The sequence below is a fragment of the Coregonus clupeaformis genome, unplaced genomic scaffold (assembly GCF_020615455.1).
Source record: "Coregonus clupeaformis isolate EN_2021a unplaced genomic scaffold, ASM2061545v1 scaf0449, whole genome shotgun sequence".
Lineage (NCBI taxonomy): Eukaryota > Metazoa > Chordata > Actinopteri > Salmoniformes > Salmonidae > Coregonus > Coregonus clupeaformis.
In genome coordinates this window covers 10,535-32,500 of record NW_025533904.1, presented here as the reverse complement: position 1 = coordinate 32,500, position 21,966 = coordinate 10,535, and the positions used below count along the sequence as shown (strand labels likewise).

Genomic DNA, 21,966 nt, shown 5'->3' with positions numbered 1-21,966 from the left:
TCTCTCTATCTTTCACATCTCTACTTCCATCTCTCTCTCTATCTTTCACATCTCTACTTCCATCTCTCTCTCTATCTTTCACATCTCTACTTCCATCTCTCTCTCTATCTTTCACATCTCTACTTCCATCTCTCTCTCTATCTTTCACATCTCTACTTCCATCTCTCTCTCTATCTTTCACATCTCTACTTCTATCTCTCTATCTTTCAAAACTCTACTTCCATCTCTCTATCTTTCACAACTCTACTTCCATCTCTCTCTCTATCTTTCACATCTCTACTTCCATCTCTCTCTCTATCTTTCATATCTCTACTTCCATCTCTCTCTCTATCTTTCACATCTCTACTTCCATCTCTCTCTATCTTTCACATCTCTACTTCCATCTCTCTCTCTATCTTCCACATCTCTACTTCCATCCCTCTCTCTATCTTTCACAACTCTACTTCCATCTCTCTCTATCTTTCACAACTCTACTTCCATCTCTCTCTCTATCTTTCACATCTCTACTTCCATCTCTCTCTCTATCTTTCACATCTCTACTTCCATCTCTCTATCTTTCACATCTCTACTTCCATCTCTCTATCTTTCACAACTCTACTTCCATCTCTCTCTCTATCTTTCACATCTCTACTTCCATCTCTCTCTCTATCTTCCACATCTCTACTTCCATCCCTCTCTCTATCTTTCACAACTCTACTTCCATCTCTCTCTATCTTTCACAACTCTACTTCCATCTCTCTCTCTATCTTTCACATCTCTACTTCCATCTCTCTCTCTATCTTTCACATCTCTACTTCCATCTCTCTATCTTTCACATCTCTACTTCCATCTCTCTATCTTTCACAACTCTACTTCCATCTCTCTCTCTATCTTTCACATCTCTACTTCCATCTCTCTACTTCCATCTCTCTCTATCTTTCACAACTCTACTTCCATCTCTCTCTCTATCTTTCACATCTCTACTTCCATCTCTCTCTATCTTTCACATCTCTACTTCTATCTCTCTATCTTTCACATCTCTACTTCCATCTCTCTCTCTATCTTTCACATCTCTACTTCCATCTCTCTCTATCTTTCAAAACTCTACTTCCATCTCTCTCTCTATCTTTCACATCTCTACTTCCATCTCTCTATCTTTCACAACTCTACTTCCATCTCTCTCTCTATCTTTCACATCTCTACTTCCATCTCTCTCTCTATCTTTCACATCTCTACTTCTATCTCTCTATCTTTCACATCTCTACTTCCATCTCTCTATCTTTCACAACTCTACTTCCATCTCTCTCTCTATCTTTCACATCTCTACTTCCATCTCTCTCTCTATCTTTCACATCTCTACTTCTATCTCTCTATCTTTCACATCTCTACTTCCATCTCTCTATCTTTCACAACTCTACTTCCATCTCTCTCTATCTTTCACATCTCTACTTCCATCTCTCTATATCTTTCAAAACTCTACTTCCATCTCTCTATCTTTCACAACTCTACTTCCATCTCTCTCTCTATCTTTCACAACTCTACTTCCATCTCTCTATCTTTCACATCTCTACTTCCATCTCTCTCTATCTTTCACATCTCTACTTCCATCTCTCTCTCTATCTTTCATATCTCTACTTCCATCTCTCTCTCTATCTTTCACATCTCTACTTCCATCTCTCTCTCTATCTTTCACATCTCTGCTTCCATCTCTCTATCTTCCACATACAGCGCGGGAAAAAAGTATTTAGTCAGCCACCAATTGTGCAAGTTCTCCCACTTAAAAAGATGAAAGAGGCCTGTAATTTCCATCATAGGTACACGTCAACTATGACAGACAAATTGAGAATTTTTTTTCCAGAAAATCACATTGTACAATTTTGAATGAATTTATTTGCAAATTATGGTGGAAAATAAGTATTTGGTCACCTACAAACAAGCAAGATTTCTGGCTCTCACAGACCTGTAACTTCTTCTTTAAGAGGCTCCTCTGTCCTCCACTCGTTACCTGTATTAATGGCACCTGTTTGAACTTGTTATCAGTATAAAAGACACCTGTCCACAACCTCAAACAGTCACACTCCAAACTCCACTATGGCCAAGACCAAAGAGCTGTCAAAGGACACCAGAAACAAAATTGTAGACCTGCACCAGGCTGGGAAGACTGAATCTGCAATAGGTAAGCAGCTTGGTTTGAAGAAATCAACTGTGGGAGCAATTATTAGGAAATGGAAGACATACAAGACCACTGATAATCTCCCTCGATCTGGGGCTCCACGCAAGATCTCACCCCGTGGGGTCAAAATGATCACAAGAACGGTGAGCAAAAATCCCAGAACCACACAGGGGAACCTAGTGAATGACCTACAGAGAGCTGGGACCAAAGTAACAAAGCCTACCATCAGTAACACACTACGCCGCCAGGGACTCAAATCCTGCAGTGCAAGACGTGTCCCCCTGCTTAAGCCAGTACATGGCCAGGCCCGTCTGAAGTTTGCTAGAGTGCATTTGGATGATCCAGAAGAGGATTGGGAGAATGTCATATGGTCAGATGAAACCAAAATAGAACTTTTTGGTAAAAACTCAACTCGTCGTGTTTGGAGGACAAAGAATGCTGAGTTGCATCCAAAGAACACCATACCTACTGTGAAGCATGGGGGGTGGAAACATCATGCTTTGGGGCTGTTTTTCTGCAAAGGGACCAGGACGACTGATCCGTGTAAAGGAAAGAATGAATGGGGCCATGTATCGTGAGATTTTGAGTGAAAACCTCCTTCCATCAGCAAGGGCATTGAAGATGAAACGTGGCTGGGTCTTTCAGCATGACAATGATCCCAAACACACCGCCCGGGCAACGAAGGAGTGGCTTCGTAAGAAGCATTTCAAGGTCCTGGAGTGGCCTAGCCAGTCTCCAGATCTCAACCCCATAGAAAATCTTTGGAGGGAGTTGAAAGTCCGTGTTGCCCAGCAACAGCCCCAAAACATCACTGCTCTAGAGGAGATCTGCATGGAGGAATGGGCCAAAATACCAGCAACAGTGTGTGAAAACCTTGTGAAGACTTACGGAAAACGTTTGACCTGTGTCATTGCCAACAAAGGGTATATAACAAAGTATTGAGAAACTTTTGTTATTGACCAAATACTTACTTTCCACCATAATTTGCAAATAAATTCATTAAAAATCCTACAATGTGATTTTCAGTTTTTTTTTTCCTCATTTTGTCTGTCATAGTTGACGTGTACCTATGATGAAAATTACAGGCCTCTCTCATCTTTTTAAGTGGGAGAACTTGCACAATATGTGGCTGACTAAATACTTTTTTCCCCCACTGTATCTACTTCCATCTGTCTCTCTATCTTTCACATCTCTACTTCCATCTCTCTCTCTATCTTTCACATCTCTACTTCCATCTCTCTCTCTATCTTTCACATCTCTACTTCCATCTCTCTATCTTTCACATCTCTACTTCCATCTCTCTCTCTCTATCTTCCACATCTCTACTTCCATCTCTCTCTATCTTTCACATCTCTACTTCCATCTCTCTCTCTATCTTATACATCTCTACTTCCATCTCTCTCTCTATCTTATACATCTCTACTTCCATCTCTCTCTATCTTTCACATCTCTACTTCCATCTCTCTCTATCTTTCACAACTCTACTTCCATCTCTCTATCTTTCACATCTCTACTTCCATCTCTCTATCTTCCACATCTCTACTTCCATCTCTCTCTCTATCATTCACATCTCTACTTCCATCTCTCTCTCTATCTTTCACATCTCTACTTCCATCTCTCTCTCTATCTTTCACATCTCTACTTCCATCTCTCTATCTTTCACATCTCTACTTCCATCTCTCTATCTTTCACATCTTTACTTCCATCTCTCTCTCTATCTTTCACATCTCTACTTCCATCTCTCTCTATCTTTCACATCTCTACTTCCATCTCTCTCTCTATCTTCCACATCTCTACTTCCATCTCTCTCTCTATCTTTCACATCTCTACTTCCATCTCTCTCTATCTTTCACATCTCTACTTCCATCTCTCTCTCTATCTTTCACATCTCTACTTCCATCTCTCTCTCTATCTTCCACATCTCTACTTCCATCTCTCTACTTCCATCTCTCTCTCTATCATTCACATCTCTACTTCCATCTCTCTCTCTATCTTTCACATCTCTACTTCCATCTCTCTATCTTTCACATCTCTACTTCCATCTCTCTATCTTTCACATCTTTACTTCCATCTCTCTCTCTATCTTTCACATCTCTACTTCCAGCTCTCTCTATCTTTCACATCTCTACTTCCATCTCTCTCTCTATCTTCCACATCTCTACTTCCATCTCTCTCTCTATCTTTCACATCTCTACTTCCATCTCTCTCTATCTTTCACATCTCTACTTCCATCTCTCTCTCTATCTTTCACATCTCTATATCCCATCTCTCTCTCTATCTTTCACATCTCTACTTCCTATCTCTCCCTCCACCTCTACAACCCATCTCTCTCTCTCCATCTCTCCCTCCATATCTCCTTCTCTCCATCCAACTGTCCCTCCATCTCTCTCCATCTCTCTCTCCATGTGTCCATCCATCTCTCCCTCCATCTCTCTCGTAGGGAGTTGAGCCACATGTGCCCTGCTCTCCCATCATGCATGCTGTTTTTACCCAGCGTGCCCTAGGGCCCGGCTCATCTGTCAGTCGTCACATATGACCTTATAAGGACAGGAATACAGCTGGGTCCACCACACACACACGCAAGTATGCACACACACATGCATGCTCACTCACACATCTTATACACAGACATCAGGACAGTACGTGCAGATGTTGAGCCAAAGTAGTTTCAATAGAATGTCAGAATAGAATGTTAGAATAGAATGTTAGAATAGAATGTTAGAATAGAATGTCAGAATAGAATGTTAGAATAGAATGTTAGAATAGAATGTTAGAATAGAATGTCAGAATAGAATGTTAGAATAGAATGTTAGAATAGAATGTTAGAATAGAATGTTAGAATAGAATGTCAGAATAGAATGTTAGAATAGAATGTTAGAATAGAATGTCAGAATAGAATGTTAGAATATAATGTTAGAATAGAATGTTAGAATAGAATGTTAGAATAGAATGTTAGAATAGAATGTCATAATAGAATGTTAGAATAGAATGTTAGAATAGAATGTCAGAATAGAATGTTAGAACAGAATGTTAGAATAGAATGTTAGAATAGAATGTTAGAATAGAATGTTAGAATAGAATGTTAGAATAGAATGTCAGAATAGAATGTTAGAATAGAATGTTAGAATAAACTGTTAGAATAGAATGTTAGAATAGAATGTTAGAATAGAATGTTAGAATATAATTTTTCAGCATTAAAGCTCATTAGTCTATTGGTGACACATGGTCTTTCACAGTCTGCAGGTCACGTAGGGAGAGAGGGAGGAGAGCGAGAAAGGGAGGATGATCCTTAGAGAGAGAGAAAACGAGAGAGAGACAGAGAGAGAGAGAGACAGAGAGAGAGACAGAGGGAGAGACAGAGGGAGAGAGAGACAGAGCGAGAGACAGAGGGTGAGACAGGGAGAGAGAGAGAGAGAGAGAGAGAGAGAGAGAGAGAGAGAGAGAGAGAGAGAGAGAGAGAGAGAGACTCAGGGGTTATGCTAATTTGGCATAGAGTAGACCTAACCCACTCCATTAAATTAGTTTAAACAGGAACATTTTACATCTGGCTAGAAATTAATAAGGAAATTATCTCAACAGAGAAAAAGGTCCTCATGTGTGCTGCCTACAGTATATCCCCCCTGTAGAATCCCCATACTTTAATGAAGACAGCTTCTCCATCCCCACCCCCACAAAAAATTAAATAAAATAAAAAATATATATATATATATTGTAAAGTGGTTGTCCCACTGGCTATCATAAGGTGAATGCACCAATTTGTACGTCGCTCTGGATAAGAGCGTCTGCTAAATGACGAGAATGTAAATGTAAATATACTGTAGACTACTTTATCACGACCTCAACCCAGAATCCCTCAGACAGCTCACAATCAGCCCACTGACACCCCTATCAGATCAAAGCAAAATCACAATCTACTTGAACAGAGCAGTACTCAATCATGAGGCATCAAAGCCAAAGGAACTGAATAATATTAAGAAATGCTATTGATGGAAGGAAAGTAGTGTAGAAACCTACCAAAAAAACTATTAGGCAACTGTGATGGTGATTATGAAGGAGTCAGGCGCAGGAGGGTAAATCACAGAAATAAAATGGTTTATTTCGTAACACAGCGGTACGCAGCAACGTGTAAAACACTGGAAAACAACAAGGCACACGGGTGAATAACCCGGCGGTACGCAGCAACGTGTAAAACACTGGAAAACAACAAGGCACACGGGTGAATAACCCGGCGGTACGCAGCAACGTGTAAAACACTGGAAAACAACAAGGCACACGGGTGAATAACCCTGGAAAACAACAAGGCACACGGGTGAATAACCCGGCGATGCAAAACACAATGGAGCTCCACCGAGCTCCACTACTCTGCACAATAACCAATCACACACAAAGACAAGGGGGGCAGAGGGAACACTTATACAGGTACTGATGAGGGGACATGAACCAGGTGTGTGTAATAAACAAGACAGCTTCCCTATCAAATAAAAAAATGTCAAGCCGACAACCTAAAAAAAATTAAAAACAATGACAAATGGTTTGATGAAGAATGCAAAAACCTAAGAAAGAAATTGAGAAACCTATTCAACCAAAAACATAGAGACCCAGAAAACCTGAGCCTACGCCTTCACAACGGTGAATCACTAAAACAATACAGAAATACACTACGGAAAAAGAAGGAACAGCACGTCAGAAATCAGCTCAATGTAATTCAAGAATCCATAGACTCTAACCACTTCTGGGAAAATTGGAAAACACTAAACAAACACAACACGAAGAGCTATCTATCCAAAATTGAGATATATGGGTAAAACCACTTCTCCAATCTTTTTCAAATCCAATCAAATTGTATTTGTCACATGCGCCGAATACAACAGGTGTAGACCTTACCGTGAAATGCTTACTTACAAGCCCTTAACCAACAATGCAGTTCAAGAAATTGTGTTAAGAAAATATTTACTAAATAAACTAAAGTAAAAAATGAAATAAAAAGTAACAGAATAAAGTAACAATAACGAGGCTATATACAGGTTGTACCGGTACCGAGTCAATGTACGGGGGTACAGGTTAGTCCAGGTAATAATGAGGCTATATACAGGGGGTACCGGTACCGAGTCAATGTACGGGGGTACAGGTTAGTCCAGGTAATAATGAGGCTATATACAGGGGTACCGGTACCGAGTCAATGTCCGGGGGTACAGGTTAGTCCAGGTAATAATGAGGCTATATACAGGGGGTACCGGTACCGAGTCAATGTCCGGGGGTACAGGTTAGTCCAGGTAATAATGAGGCTATATACAGGGGGTACCGGTACCGAGTCAATGTCCGGGGGTACAGGTTAGTCCAGGTAATAATGAGGCTATATACAGGGGGTACCGGTACCGAGTCAATGTACGGGGGTACAGGTTAGTCGAGGTAATAACGAGGCTATATACAGGGGGTACCGGTACCGAGTCAATGTCCGGGGGTACAGGTTAGTCGAGGTAATTTGTACATGTAGGTAGGGGTAAAGTAAATAGTCCATTTCATTAATTGTTCAGCGGTCTTATGGCTTGAGGGTAGAAGCTGTTAAGGAGCCCTTTGGACCTAGACTTGGCGCTCCGGTACCGCTTGCCGTGCGACAGCAGAGAGAACAGTCTATAATTTGGGTGACTGGAGTCTTTGACAATTTTTTGGGCCTTCCTCTGACACCGCCTAGTATATAGGTCCTGTATTTCTAAAAACCTGTTTTCGCTTTGTAATTATGGGGTATTGTGTGTGAATTGATGAGGAACATTTTTAATTTAATCCATTTTAGAATAAGGCTGTAATGTAACAAAATGTGGAAAAGTCAAGGGGTCTGAATACTCTCCGTCTGACCACTTCCGCATTGAGCGAGTCACTGGTACTTCCTGCTTTAGTTTTTGCTTGTAAGCAGGAATTAGGAGGATATAATTATGGTCAAATTTGCCAAATGGAGGACGAGGGAGAGCTTTGTACGCATCTCTGTGTGTGGAGTAAAGGTGGTCTAGAGTTTTTTTTTTGATATGCTGGTAGAAATTTGGTAAAACAGATTTAAGTTTGCCTGCATTAAAGTCCCCGGCCACTAGGAGCGCCGCTTCTGGATGAGCATTTTCTTGTATGCTTATGGCCTTATAGAGCTCGTTGAGTGCGGTCTTAGTGCCAGCGTCGGTTTGTGGTGGTAAATAGACGGCTACGAATAATATAGATGAGAACTCTCTTGGTAGATAGTGGGTCTACAACTTATCATGAGGTACTCTACCTCAGGCGAGCAATACCTCGAGACTTCTTTAATATTAGACACCAGCTGTTATTGACAAATAGACACACACCCCCGCCCCTCGTCTTACCAGACGTAGCTGTTCTGTCCTGCCGATGCACGGAAAACCCAGCCAACTCTATATTATCTGTGTCGTTGTTCAGCCACAACTTGGTGAAACATAAGGTATTACAGTTTTTAATGTCCCGTTGGTAGGATATTCTTGGCCAATAGAACGGATGGTAGAGGCGGTTTACCCACTCTCCCAACGAATTCTCACAAGGCACCCCGACCTCCGCCCCCTGTATTTCTGTCTTTCCTTCACGCGAATGTCTGGGATTTGGGCCTGGTCTCGGGGGAAGCAGAATATCAAATCGCATCGGACTCATTAAAGAAAAAATCTTCGTCCAGTTCGAGATGAGTAATCGCTGTTCTGACGTCTAGAAGCTATTTTTCGGTCATAAGAGACGGTAGCAGCAACATTATGTACAAAATAAGTTACAAACAATGAGAAAAAAACTAACAAAATAGCACAGTTCTTGAACAAACAGCAAAAACATATTACATGATCAAATACGAATCTTAGAATCAACTATTAACCCACTGGATTCTCCAATAAAATTGAATGAACTAGAGGACAAAATACAAACGCTCTAACCCAAAAAGGCCTGTGGTGTTGATGGTATCCTAAATGAAATGATAAAATATACAGACCACAAATTCCAATTGGCTATACTTAAACTCTTTAACATCATCCTTAGCTCTGGCATCTTCCCCAATATTTGGAACCAAGGACTGATCACCCCAATCCACAAAAGTGGAGACAAATTTGACCCCAATAACTACCGTGGGATATGCGTCAACAGCAACCTTGGGAAAATCCTCTGCATTTTCATTAACAGCAGACTCGTACATATCCTCTGTGAAAATAATGTACTAAGCAAATGTCAAATTGGCTTTTTACCAAATTACCGTACGACAGACCACGTATTCACCCTGCACACCCTAATTGACAAACAAACAAATCAAAACAAAGGCAAAGTCTTCTCATGCTTTGTTGATTTAAAAAAAACTTTTGACGTACGACATTATAAAATCAATATACACAAACAACAAGTGTGCAGTTAAAATTGGCAAAAAAAACACTTTTCTTTCCACAGGGCTGTGGGGTGAGACAGGGATGCAGCTTGAGCCCCACCCTCTTCAATATATACAGTGCATTCGGAAAGTATTCAGACCCCTTGACTTTTCCACATTTTGTTACATTACAGCCTTATTCTAAAATGGATTAAATTAAATTTTTCCTCAACAATCCACACACAACACCCCCATAATTACAAAGCGAAAACAGGTTTTTAGAAATTTTAGAAATTGAGCTCAGGTGCATCCTGTTTCCATTGATCATCCTTGAGATGTTTCTACAACTTGATTGGAGTCCATCTGTGGTAAATTCAATAGGAAACACATCACAATCTCTGTGGAACCTTACTGGCTGGAGGAAACACATCACCATCTCTGGGGAACCTTACTGACTGGAGGAAACACATCAGTATCTCTGGGGAACCTTACTGACTGGAGGAAACACATCACCATCTCTGTGGAACCTTACTGGCTGGAGGAAACACATCACCATCTCTGGGGAACCTTACTGGCTACAGGAAACACATCACCATCTCTGTGGAACCTTACTGGCTGGAGGAAACACATCACCATCTCTGGGGAACCTTACTGGCTGGAGGAAACACATCATCATCTCTGTGGAACCTTACTGACTGGAGGAAACACATCACCATCTCTAGGGGAACCTTACTGGCTGGAGGAAACACATCACCATCTCTGGGGAACCTTACTGGCTATAGGAAACACATCACCATCTCTGTGGAACCTTACTGGCTGGAGGAAACACATCACCATCTCTGGGGAACCTTACTGACTGGAGGAAACACATCACCATCTCTGTGGAACCTTACTGACTGGAGGAAACACATCACCATCTCTGGGGAACCTTACTGACTGGAGGAAACACATCACCATCTCTGTGGAACCTTACTGGCTGGAGGAAACGCATCACCATCTCTGTGGAACCTTACTGGCTATAGGAAACACATCACCATCTCTGGGGAACCTTACTGACTGGAGGAAACACATCACCATCTCTGGGGAACCTTACTGGCTATAGGAAACACATCACCATCTCTGTGGAACCTTACTGACTGGAGGAAACACATCACCATCTCTGGGGAACCTTACTGGCTACAGGAAACACATCACCATCTCTGGGGAACCTTACTGGCTGGAGGAAACACATCACCATCTCTGGGGAACCTTACTGACTGGAGGAAACACATCACCATCTCTGGGGAACCTTACTGGCTGGAGGAAACACATCACCATCTCTGGGGAACCTTACTGGCTGGAGGAAACACATCACCATCTCTGGGGAACCTTACTGACTACAGGAAACACATCACCATCTCTGTGGAACCTTACTGGCTATAGGAAACACATCACCATCTCTGGGGAACCTTACTGGCTGGAGGAAAGACATCACCATCTCTGGGGAACCTTACTGACTGGAGGAAACACATCACCATCTCTGGGGAACCTTACTGACTGGAGGAAACACATCACCATCTCTGGGGAACCTTACTGGCTATAGGAAACACATCACCATCTCTGTGGAACCTTACTGACTGGAGGAAACACATCACCATCTCTGGGGAACCTTACTGGCTACAGGAAACACATCACCATCTCTGGGGAACCTTACTGGCTATAGGAAACACATCACCATCTCTGGGGAACCTTACTGGCTGGAGGAAACACATCACCATCTCTGGGGAACCTTACTGGCTGGAGGAAACACATCACCATCTCTGGGGAACCTTAATGGCTCGAGGAAACACATCACCATCTCTGGGGGAACCTTACTGACTACAGGAAACACATCACCATCTCTGTGGAACCTTACTGGCTATAGGAAACACATCACCATCTCTGGGGAACCTTACTGGCTGGAGGAAAGACATCACCATCTCTGGGGAACCTTACTGACTGGAGGAAACACATCACCATCTCTGGGGAACCTTACTGACTGGAGGAAACACATCACCATCTCTGGGGAACCTTACTGGCTATAGGAAACACATCACCATCTCTGGGGAACCTTACTGGCTATAGGAAACACATCACCATCTCTGGGGAACCTTACTGACTACAGGAAACACATCACCATCTCTGTGGAACCTTACTGGCTATAGGAAACACATCACCATCTCTGGGGAACCTTACTGGCTGGAGGAAACACATCACCATCTCTGGGGAACCTTACTGACTGGAGGAAACACATCACCATCTCTGGGGAACCTTACTGGCTGGAGGAAACACATCACCATCTCTGGGGAACCTTACTGGCTGGAGGAAACACATCACCATCTCTGGGGAACCTTACTGACTACAGGAAACACATCACCATCTCTGTGGAACCTTACTGGCTATAGGAAACACATCACCATCTCTGGGGAACCTTACTGGCTGGAGGAAAGACATCACCATCTCTGGGGAACCTTACTGACTGGAGGAAACACATCACCATCTCTGGGGAACCTTACTGACTGGAGGAAACACATCACCATCTCTGGGGAACCTTACTGGCTATAGGAAACACATCACCATCTCTGGGGAACCTTACTGGCTATAGGAAACACATCACCATCTCTGGGGAACCTTACTGGCTACAGGAAACACATCACCATCTCTGTGGAACCTTACTGGCTATAGGAAACACATCACCATCTCTGGGGAACCTTACTGGCTGGAGGAAACACATCACCATCTCTGGGGAACCTTACTGGCTGGAGGAAACACATCACCATCTCTGGGGAACCTTACTGACTGGAGGAAACACATCACCATCTCTGGGGAACCTTACTGACTGGAGGAAACACATCACCATCTCTGGGGAACCTTACTGGCTGGAGGAAACACATCACCATCTCTGTGGAACCTTACTGACTGGAGGAAACACATCACCATCTCTGGGGAACCTTACTGACTGGAGGAAACACATCACCATCTCTGGGGAACCTTACTGACTGGAGGAAACACATCACCATCTCTGGGGAACCTTACTGACTGGAGGAAACACATCACCATCTCTGTGGAACCTTACTGGCTGGAGGAAACACATCACCATCTCTGGGGAACCTTACTGACTGGAGGAAACACATCACCATCTCTGGGGAACCTTACTGGCTGGAGGAAACACATCACCATCTCTGGGGAACCTTACTGACTACAGGAAACACATCACCATCTCTGTGGAACCTTACTGGCTATAGGAAACACATCACCATCTCTGTGGAACCTTACTGGCTGGAGGAAACACATCACCATCTCTGGGGAACCTTACTGGCTATAGGAAACACATCACCATCTCTGGGGAACCTTACTGGCTGGAGGAAACACATCACCATCTCTGGGGAACCTTACTGACTGGAGGAAACACATCACCATCTCTGGGGAACCTTACTAACTACAGGAAACACATCACCATCTCTGTGGAACCTTACTGGCTATAGGAAACACATCACCATCTCTGGGGAACCTTACTGGCTGGAGGAAACACATCACCATCTCTGGGGAACCTTACTGGCTGGAGGAAACACATCACCATCTCTGGGGAACCTTACTGACTGGAGGAAACACATCACCATCTCTGGGGAATCTTACTGACTGGAGGAAACACATCACCATCTCTGGGGAACCTTACTGGCTGGAGGAAACACATAACCATCTCTGTGGAACCTTACTGACTGGAGGAAACACATCACCATCTCTGGGGAACCTTACTGGCTGGAGGAAACACATCACCATCTCTGGGGAACCTTACTGGCTATAGGAAACACATCACCATCTCTGGGGAACCTTACTGACTGGAGGAAACACATCACCATCTCTGTTGGACCTTACTGGCTGGAGGAAACACATCACCATCTCTGGGGAACCTTACTGGCTGGAGGAAACACATCACCATCTCTGGGGAACCTTACTGGCTATAGGAAACACATCACCATCTCTGGGGAACCTTACTGGCTGGAGGAAACACATCACCATCTCTGGGGAACCTTACTGACTGGAGGAAACACATCACCATCTCTGGGGAACCTTACTGGCTGGAGGAAACACATCACCATCTCTGTGGAACCTTACTGACTGGAGGAAACACATCACCATCTCTGGGGAACCTTACTGGCTGGAGGAAACACATCACCATCTCTGTGGAACCTTACTGACTGGAGGAAACACATCACCATCTCTGGGGAACCTTACTGACTGGAGGAAACACATCACCATCTCTGGGGAACCTTACTGACTGGAGGAAACTCATCACCATCTCTGTGGAACCTTACTGACTGGAGGAAACACATCACCATCTCTGGGGAACCTTACTGGCTATAGGAAACACATCACCATCTCTGGGGAACCTTACTGGCTATAGGAAACACATCACCATCTCTGGGGAACCTTACTGGCTGGAGGAAACACATCACCATCTCTGGGGAACCTTACTGACTGGAGGAAACACATCACCATCTCTGGGGAACCTTACTGACTACAGGAAACACATCACCATCTCTGTGGAACCTTACTGGCTATAGGAAACACATCACCATCTCTGGGGAACCTTACTGGCTGGAGGAAACACATCACCATCTCTGGGGAACCTTACTGGCTGGAGGAAACACATCACCATCTCTGGGGAACCTTACTGACTGGAGGAAACACATCACCATCTCTGGGGAACCTTACTGACTGGAGGAAACACATCACCATCTCTGGGGAACCTTACTGGCTGGAGGAAACACATCACCATCTCTGTGGAACCTTACTGACTGGAGGAAACACATCACCATCTCTGGGGAACCTTACTGGCTGGAGGAAACACATCACCATCTCTGGGGAATCTTACTGGCTGGAGGAAACACATCACCATCTCTGGGGAACCTTACTGACTGGAGGAAACACATCACCATCTCTGGGGAACCTTACTGGCTGGAGGAAACACATCACCATCTCTGGGGAACCTTACTGACTGGAGGAAACACATCACTATCTCTGGGGAACCTTACTGGCTATAGGAAACACATCACCATCTCTGGGGAACCTTACTGGCTATAGGAAACACATCACCATCTCTGTGGAACCTTACTGGCTATAGGAAACACATCACCATCTCTGTGGAACCTTACTGACTGGAGGAAACACATCACCATCTCTGGGGAACCTTACTGGCTACAGGAAACACATCACCATCTCTGGGGAACCTTACTGGCTATAGGAAACACATCACCATCTCTGGGGAACCTTACTGGCTGGAGGAAACACATCACCATCTCTGGGGAACCTTACTGGCTATAGGAAACACATCACCATCTCTGGGGAACCTTACTGGCTGGAGGAAACACATCACCATCTCTGTGGAACCTTACTGGCTGGAGGAAACACATCACCATCTCTGGGGAACCTTACTGGCTGGAGGAAACACATCACCATCTCTGTGGAACCTTACTGGCTGGAGGAAACACATCACCATCTCTGTGGAACCTTACTGACTGGAGGAAACACATCACCATCTCTGGGGAACCTTACTGGCTGGAGGAAACACATCACCATCTCTGTGGAACCTTACTGACTGGAGGAAACACATCACCATCTCTGGGGAACCTTACTGGCTGGAGGAAACACATCACCATCTCTGTGGAACCTTACTGACTGGAGGAAACACATCACCATCTCTGGGGAACCTAACTGGCTGGAGGAAACACATCACCATCTCTGGGGAACCTTACTGGCTGGAGGAAACACATCACCATCTCTGTGGAACCTTACTGACTGGAGGAAACACATCACCATCTCTGGGGAACCTTACTGGCTGGAGGAAACACATCACCATCTCTGTGGAACCTTACTGGCTGGAGGAAACACATCACCATCTCTGTGGAACCTTACTGGCTGGAGGAAACACATCACCATCTCTGTGGAACCTTACTGGCTATAGGAAACACTTCGCCATCTCTGGGGAACCTTACTGGCTGGAGGAAACACATCACCATCTCTGTGGAACCTTACTGACTGGAGTAAACACATCACCATCTCTGTGGAACCTTACTGGCTGGAGGAAACACATCACCATCTCTGTGGAACCTTACTGACTGGAGGAAACACATCACCATCTCTGGGGAACCTTACTGACTGGAGGAAACACATCACCATCTCTGTGGAACCTTACTGGCTGGAGGAAACACATCACCATCTCTGTGGAACCTTACTGGCTATAGGAAACACATCACCATCTCTGGGGAACCTTACTGACTGGAGGAAACACATCACCATCTCTGTGGAACCTTACTGACTGGAGGAAACACATCACCATCTCTGTGGAACCTTACTGGCTGGAGGAAACACATCACCATCTCTGTGGAACCTTACTGACTGGAGAAAACACATCACCATCTCGGTGGAACCTTACTGACTGGAGGAAATACATCACCATCTCTGTGGAACCTTACTGGCTATAGGAAACACATCACCATCTCTGTGGAACCTTACTGGCTGGAGGAAACACATCACCATCTCTGTGGAACCTTACTGGCTATAGGAAACACATCACCATCTCTGTGGAACCTTACTGACTGGAGGAAACACATCACCATCTCTGTGGAACCTTACTGGCTGGAGGAAACACATCACCATCTCTGTGGAACCTTACTGGCTGGAGGAAACACATCACCATCTCTGTGGAACCTTACTGGCTATAGGAAACACATCACCATCTCTGTGGAACCTAACTGGCTATAGGAAACACATCACCATCTCTGTGGAACCTTACTGGCTGGAGAAAACACATCACCATCTCTGGGAAACCTTACTGACTGGAGGAAACACATCACCATCTCTGTGGAACCTTACTGGCTGGAGGAAACACATCACCATCTCTGTGGAACCTTACTGGCTGGAGGAAACACATCACCATCTCTGTGGAACCTTACTGGCTGGAGGAAACACATCACCATCTCTGTGGAACCTTACTGACTGGAGGAAACACATCACCATCTCTGTGGAACCTTACTGGCTATAGGAAACACATCACCATCTCTGTGGAACCTTACTGACTGGAGGAAACACATCACCATCTCTGTGGAACCTTACTGGCTATAGGAAACACATCACCATCTCTGTGGAACCTTACTGGCTGGAGGAAACACATCACCATCTCTGTGGAACCTTACTGACTGGAGAAAACACACACACATTTCTTCTGCTATCTGACTGACTGACACGTTGGAAGGAGATCAGAGTCCCTGATGAGAAAGGTTGAAAAAGGTTGTTAAGATACACACACAGTCTCCAGACCTACCGGGGCATCTGTAGAGCTTCCTGGCCTGGGTGGTGTCTCCTTTACTGAGTCTGGTTCTTTGGCCAATGGCAGGACGGATTCCATTCTCATCTCTAGAGGGGAGGATGGTGTCTAGAAACATACCTCTGGAGGAGGAGGTTGGGAGGGAGGGAGGGAGGGAGGGAGGGAGGGAGGGAGGGAGGGAGGGAGAATGAAAGAGAAAGTTAAACAAATGTTACATTTCAAAAATGAAATTACATTTCTGCATGAGAAGAAAGGAGCCCATGGGTTCTAGGCATACTGCATGTGTGCGTGTTACCGTGAGAAGGTGTTCCTAGCATAATACATGATGCTGTCGGTGTGTCACCGTGAGAAGGTGTTCCTAGCATAATATATGATGCTGTCGGTGTGTCACCGTGAGATGGTGTTCCTAGCATAATACATGAGGCTGTCGGTGTGTTAACATGAGAAGGTGTTCCTAGCATAATACATGATGCTGTCGGTGTGTTACCGTGAGAAGCTGTTCCTAGCATAATACATGATGCTGTCGGTGTGTTACCGTGAGAAGGGGTTCCTAGCATAATACATGATGCTGTCGGTGTGTTACCGTGAGAAGGTGTTCCTAGCATAATACATGATGCTGTCGGTGTGTTACCGTGAGAAGCTGTTCCTAGCATAATACATGATGCTGTCGATGTGTTACCGTGAGAAGGTGTTCCTAGCATAATACATGATGCTGTCGGTGTGTTACCGTGAGAAGGTGTTCCTAGCATAATACATGATGCTGTCGGTGTGTTACCGTGAGGAGGTGTTCCTAGCATAATACATGATGCTGTCGGTGTGTTACCGTGAGAAGGTGTTCCTAGCATAATACATGATGCTGTCGGTGTGTTACCGTGAGAAGCTGTTCCTAGCATAATACATGATGCTGTCGATGTGTTACCGTGAGAAGGTGTTCCTAGCATAATACATGATGCTGTCGGTGTGTTACCGTGAGAAGGTGTTCCTAGCATAATACATGATGCTGTCGGTGTGTTACCATGAGAAGGTGTTCCTAGCATAATACATGATGCTGTCGGTGTGTTACCGTGAGAAGCTGTTCCTAGCACAATACATGATGCTGTCGGTGTGTTACCGTGAGAAGGTGTTCTTAGCATAATACATGATGCTGTCGGTGTGTTACCGTGAGAAGGTGTTCCTAGCATAATACATGATGCTGTCGTTGTGTTACCATGAGAAGGTGTTCCTAGCATAATACATGATGCTGTCGGTGTGTTACCGTGAGAAGGTGTTCTTAGCATAATACATGATGCTGTCGGTGTGTTACCGTGAGAACTTGTTCCTAGCATAATGCATGATGCTGTCGGTGTGTTACCGTGAGAAGGTGTTCCTAGCACAATACATGATGCTGTCGATGTGTTACCGTGAGATGGTGTTCATAGCATAATACATGATGCTGTCGGTGTGTTACCGTGAGAACTTGTTCCTAGCATAATGCATGATGCTGTCGGTGTGTTACCGTGAGAAGGTGTTCCTAGCACAATACATGATGCTGTCGATGTGTTACCGTGAGATGGTGTTCATAGCATAATACATGATGCTGTCGGTGTGTTACCGTGAGAACTTGTTCCTAGCATAATACATGATGCTGTCGGTGTGTTACCGTGAGAAGGTGTTCCTAGCATAATACATGATGCTGTCGGTGTGTTACCGTGAGAAGCTGTTCCTAGCATAATACATGATGCTGTCGGTGTGTTACCGTGAGAAGGTGTTCCTAGCATAATACATGATGCTGTCGGTGTGTTACCGTGAGAACTTGTTCCTAGCATAATGCATGATGCTGTCGGTGTGTTACCGTGAGAAGGTGTTCCTAGCACAATACATGATGCTGTCGATGTGTTACCGTGAGATGGTGTTCCTAGCATAATACATGATGCTGTCGGTGTGTCACCATGAGATGGTGTTCCTAGCAAAATACATGATGCTGTCGGTGTGTTACCGTGAGAAGGTGTTCCTAGTATAATACATGATGCTGTCGGTGTGTTACCGTGAGAAGCTGTTCCTAGCATAATAAATGATGCTGTCGGTGTGTTACCGTGAGAAGGGGTCCCTAGCATAATACATGATGCTGTCGGTGTGTTACCGTGAGAAGCTGTTCCTAGCATAATACATGATGCTGTCGATGTGTTACCGTGAGAAGGTGTTCCTAGCATAATACATGATGCTGTCGGTGTGTTACCGTGAGAAGCTGTTCCTAGCATAATACATGATGCTGTCGGTGTGTTACCGTGAGAAGGTGTTCCTAGCATAATAGATGATGCTGTCGGTGTGTTACCGTGAGAAGGTGTTCCTAGCATAATACATGATGCTGTGTGCGTGTTACCGTGAGAAGGGGTTCCTGGCGTAATACATGATGCTGTCGGTGTGTTACCATGAGAAGGTGTTCCTAGCATAATACATGATGCTGTCGGTGTGTTACCGTGAGAAGCTGTTCCTAGCATAATACATGATGCTGTCGGTGTGTTACCGTGAGAAGGTGTTCCTAGCATAATACATGATGCTGTCGATGTGTTACCGTGAGAAGGTGTTCCTAGCATAATACATGATGCTGTCGGTGTGTTACCGTGAGAAGGTGTTCCTAGCATAATACATGATGCTGTCGGTGTGTTACCATGAGAAGGTGTTCCTAGCATAATACATGATGCTGTCGGTGTGTTACCGTGAGAAGCTGTTCCTAGCACAATACATGATGCTGTCGGTGTGTTACCGTGAGAAGGTGTTCTTAGCATAATACATGATGCTGTCGGTGTGTTACCGTAAAAGGGTGTTCCTAGCATAATACATGATGCTGTCGTTGTGTTACCATGAGAAGGTGTTCCTAGCATAATACATGATGCTGTCAGGTGTGTTACCGTGAGAAGGTGTTCTTAGCATAATACATGATGCTGTCGGTGTGTTACCGTGAGAACTTGTTCCTAGCATAATGCATGATGCTGTCGGTGTGTTACCGTGAGAAGGTGTTCCTAGCACAATACATGATGCTGTCGATGTGTTACCGTGAGATGGTGTTCATAGCATAATACATGATGCTGTCGGTGTGTTACCGTGAGAACTTGTTCCTAGCATAATGCATGATGCTGTCGGTGTGTTACCGTGAGAAGGTGTTCCTAGCACAATACATGATGCTGTCGATGTGTTACCGTGAGATGGTGTTCATAGCATAATACATGATGCTGTCGGTGTGTTACCGTGAGAACTTGTTCCTAGCATAATACATGATGCTGTCGGTGTGTTACCGTGAGAAGGTGTTCCTAGCATAATACATGATGCTGTCGGTGTGTTACCGTGAGAAGCTGTTCCTAGCATAATACATGATGCTGTCGGTGTGTTACCGTGAGAAGGTGTTCCTAGCATAATACATGATGCTGTCGGTGTGTTACCGTGAGAACTTGTTCCCTAGCATAATGCATGATGCTGTCGGTGTGTTACCGTGAGAAGGTGTTCCTAGCACAATACATGATGCTGTCGATGTGTTACCGTGAGATGGTGTTCCTAGCATAATACATGATGCTGTCGGTGTGTCACCATGAGATGGTGTTCCTAGCAAAATACATGATGCTGTCGGTGTGTTACCGTGAGAAGGTGTTCCTAGTATAATACATGATGCTGTCGGTGTGTTACCGTGAGAAGCTGTTCCTAGCATAATAAATGATGCTGTCGGTGTGTTACCGTGAGAAGAGGGTCCCTAGCATAATACATGATGCTGTCGGTGTGTTACCGTGAGAAGCTGTTCCTAGCATAATACATGATGCTGTCGATGTGTTACCGTGAGAAGGTGTTCCTAGCATAATACATGATGCTGTCGGTGTGTTACCGTGAGAAGCTGTTCCTAGCATAATACATGATGCTGTCGGTGTGTTACCGTGAGAAGGTGTTCCTAGCATAATAGATGATGCTGTCGGTGTGTTACCGTGAGAAGGTGTTCCTAGCATAATACATGATGCTGTGTCGTGTTACCGTGAGAAGGGGTTCCTGGCGTAATACATGATGCTGTCGGTGTGTTACCATGAGAAGGTGTTCCTAGCATAATACATGATGCTGTCGGTGTGTTACCGTGAGAAGCTGTTCCTAGCATAATACATGATGCTGTCGGTGTGTTACCGTGAGAAGGTGTTCCTAGCATAATACATGATGCTGTCGGTGTGTCACCGTGAGATGGTGTTCCTAGCATAATACATGATGCTGTCGATGTGTTACCGTGAGATGGTGTTCCTAGCATAATACATGATGCTGTCGGTGTGTCACCGTGAGATGGTGTTCCTAGCATAATACATGATGCTGTCGTTGTGTTACCGTGAGAAGGTGTTCCTAGCATAATACATGATGCTGTCGTTGTGTTACCGTGAGAAGGTGTTCCTAGCATAATACATGATGCTGTCGGTGTGTTACCGTGAGAAGGTGTTCCTAGCATAATGCATGATGCTGTCGGTGTGTTACCGTGAGAAGGTGTTCCTAGCATAATACATGATGCTGTCGGTGTATTACCGTGAGAAGGTGTTCCTAGCATAATACATGATGCTGTCGGTGTGTTACCGTGAGAAGCTGTTCCTAGCATAATACATGATGCTGTCGGTGTGTTACCGTGAGAAGGGGTTCCTGGCATAATACATGATGCTGTCGGTGTGTTACCGTGAGAAGGTGTTCCTAGCATAATACATGATGCTGTCGGTGTGTTACCGTGAGAAGGTGTTCCTAGCATAATACATTATGCTGTCAGTTTGTTACCGTGAGAAGGTGTTCCTAGCATAATGCATGATGCTGTCGATGTGTTACCGTGAGAAGGTGTTCCTAGCATAATACATGATGCTGTCGGTGTGTCACCGTGAGAAGGTGTTCCTAGCATAATATATGATGCTGTCGGTGTGTCACCGTGAGATGGTGTTCCTAGCATAATACATGAGGCTGTCGGTGTGTTAACATGAGAAGGTGTTCCTAGCATAATACATGATGCTGTCGGTGTGTTACCGTGAGAAGCTGTTCCTAGCATAATACATGATGCTGTCGGTGTGTTACCGTGAGAAGGGGTTCCTAGCATAATACATGATGCTGTCGGTGTGTAACCGTGAGAAGGTGTTCCTAGCATAATACATGATGCTGTCGGTG

General features: G+C 44.5%; 1 protein-coding gene across 1 annotated transcript in view; it reads right to left on the bottom strand.

Annotated features, from left to right (window-relative positions):
* The window catches only part of LOC121564007 (dorsal-ventral patterning tolloid-like protein 1), a gene marked incomplete at its 5' end in the record, with an annotated part of 92,327 nt that extends 70,702 nt beyond the window's left edge, over nucleotides 1-21,625 (bottom strand). The window contains 2 exons of the mRNA XM_045215468.1: nucleotides 16,825-16,949; nucleotides 21,589-21,625. Coding sequence (XP_045071403.1) covers nucleotides 16,825-16,949; nucleotides 21,589-21,625 — 162 coding nt within the window. The remainder of the gene's footprint in view (nucleotides 1-16,824; nucleotides 16,950-21,588) is intronic.
* Nucleotides 21,626-21,966: the final 341 nt, after the last annotated feature.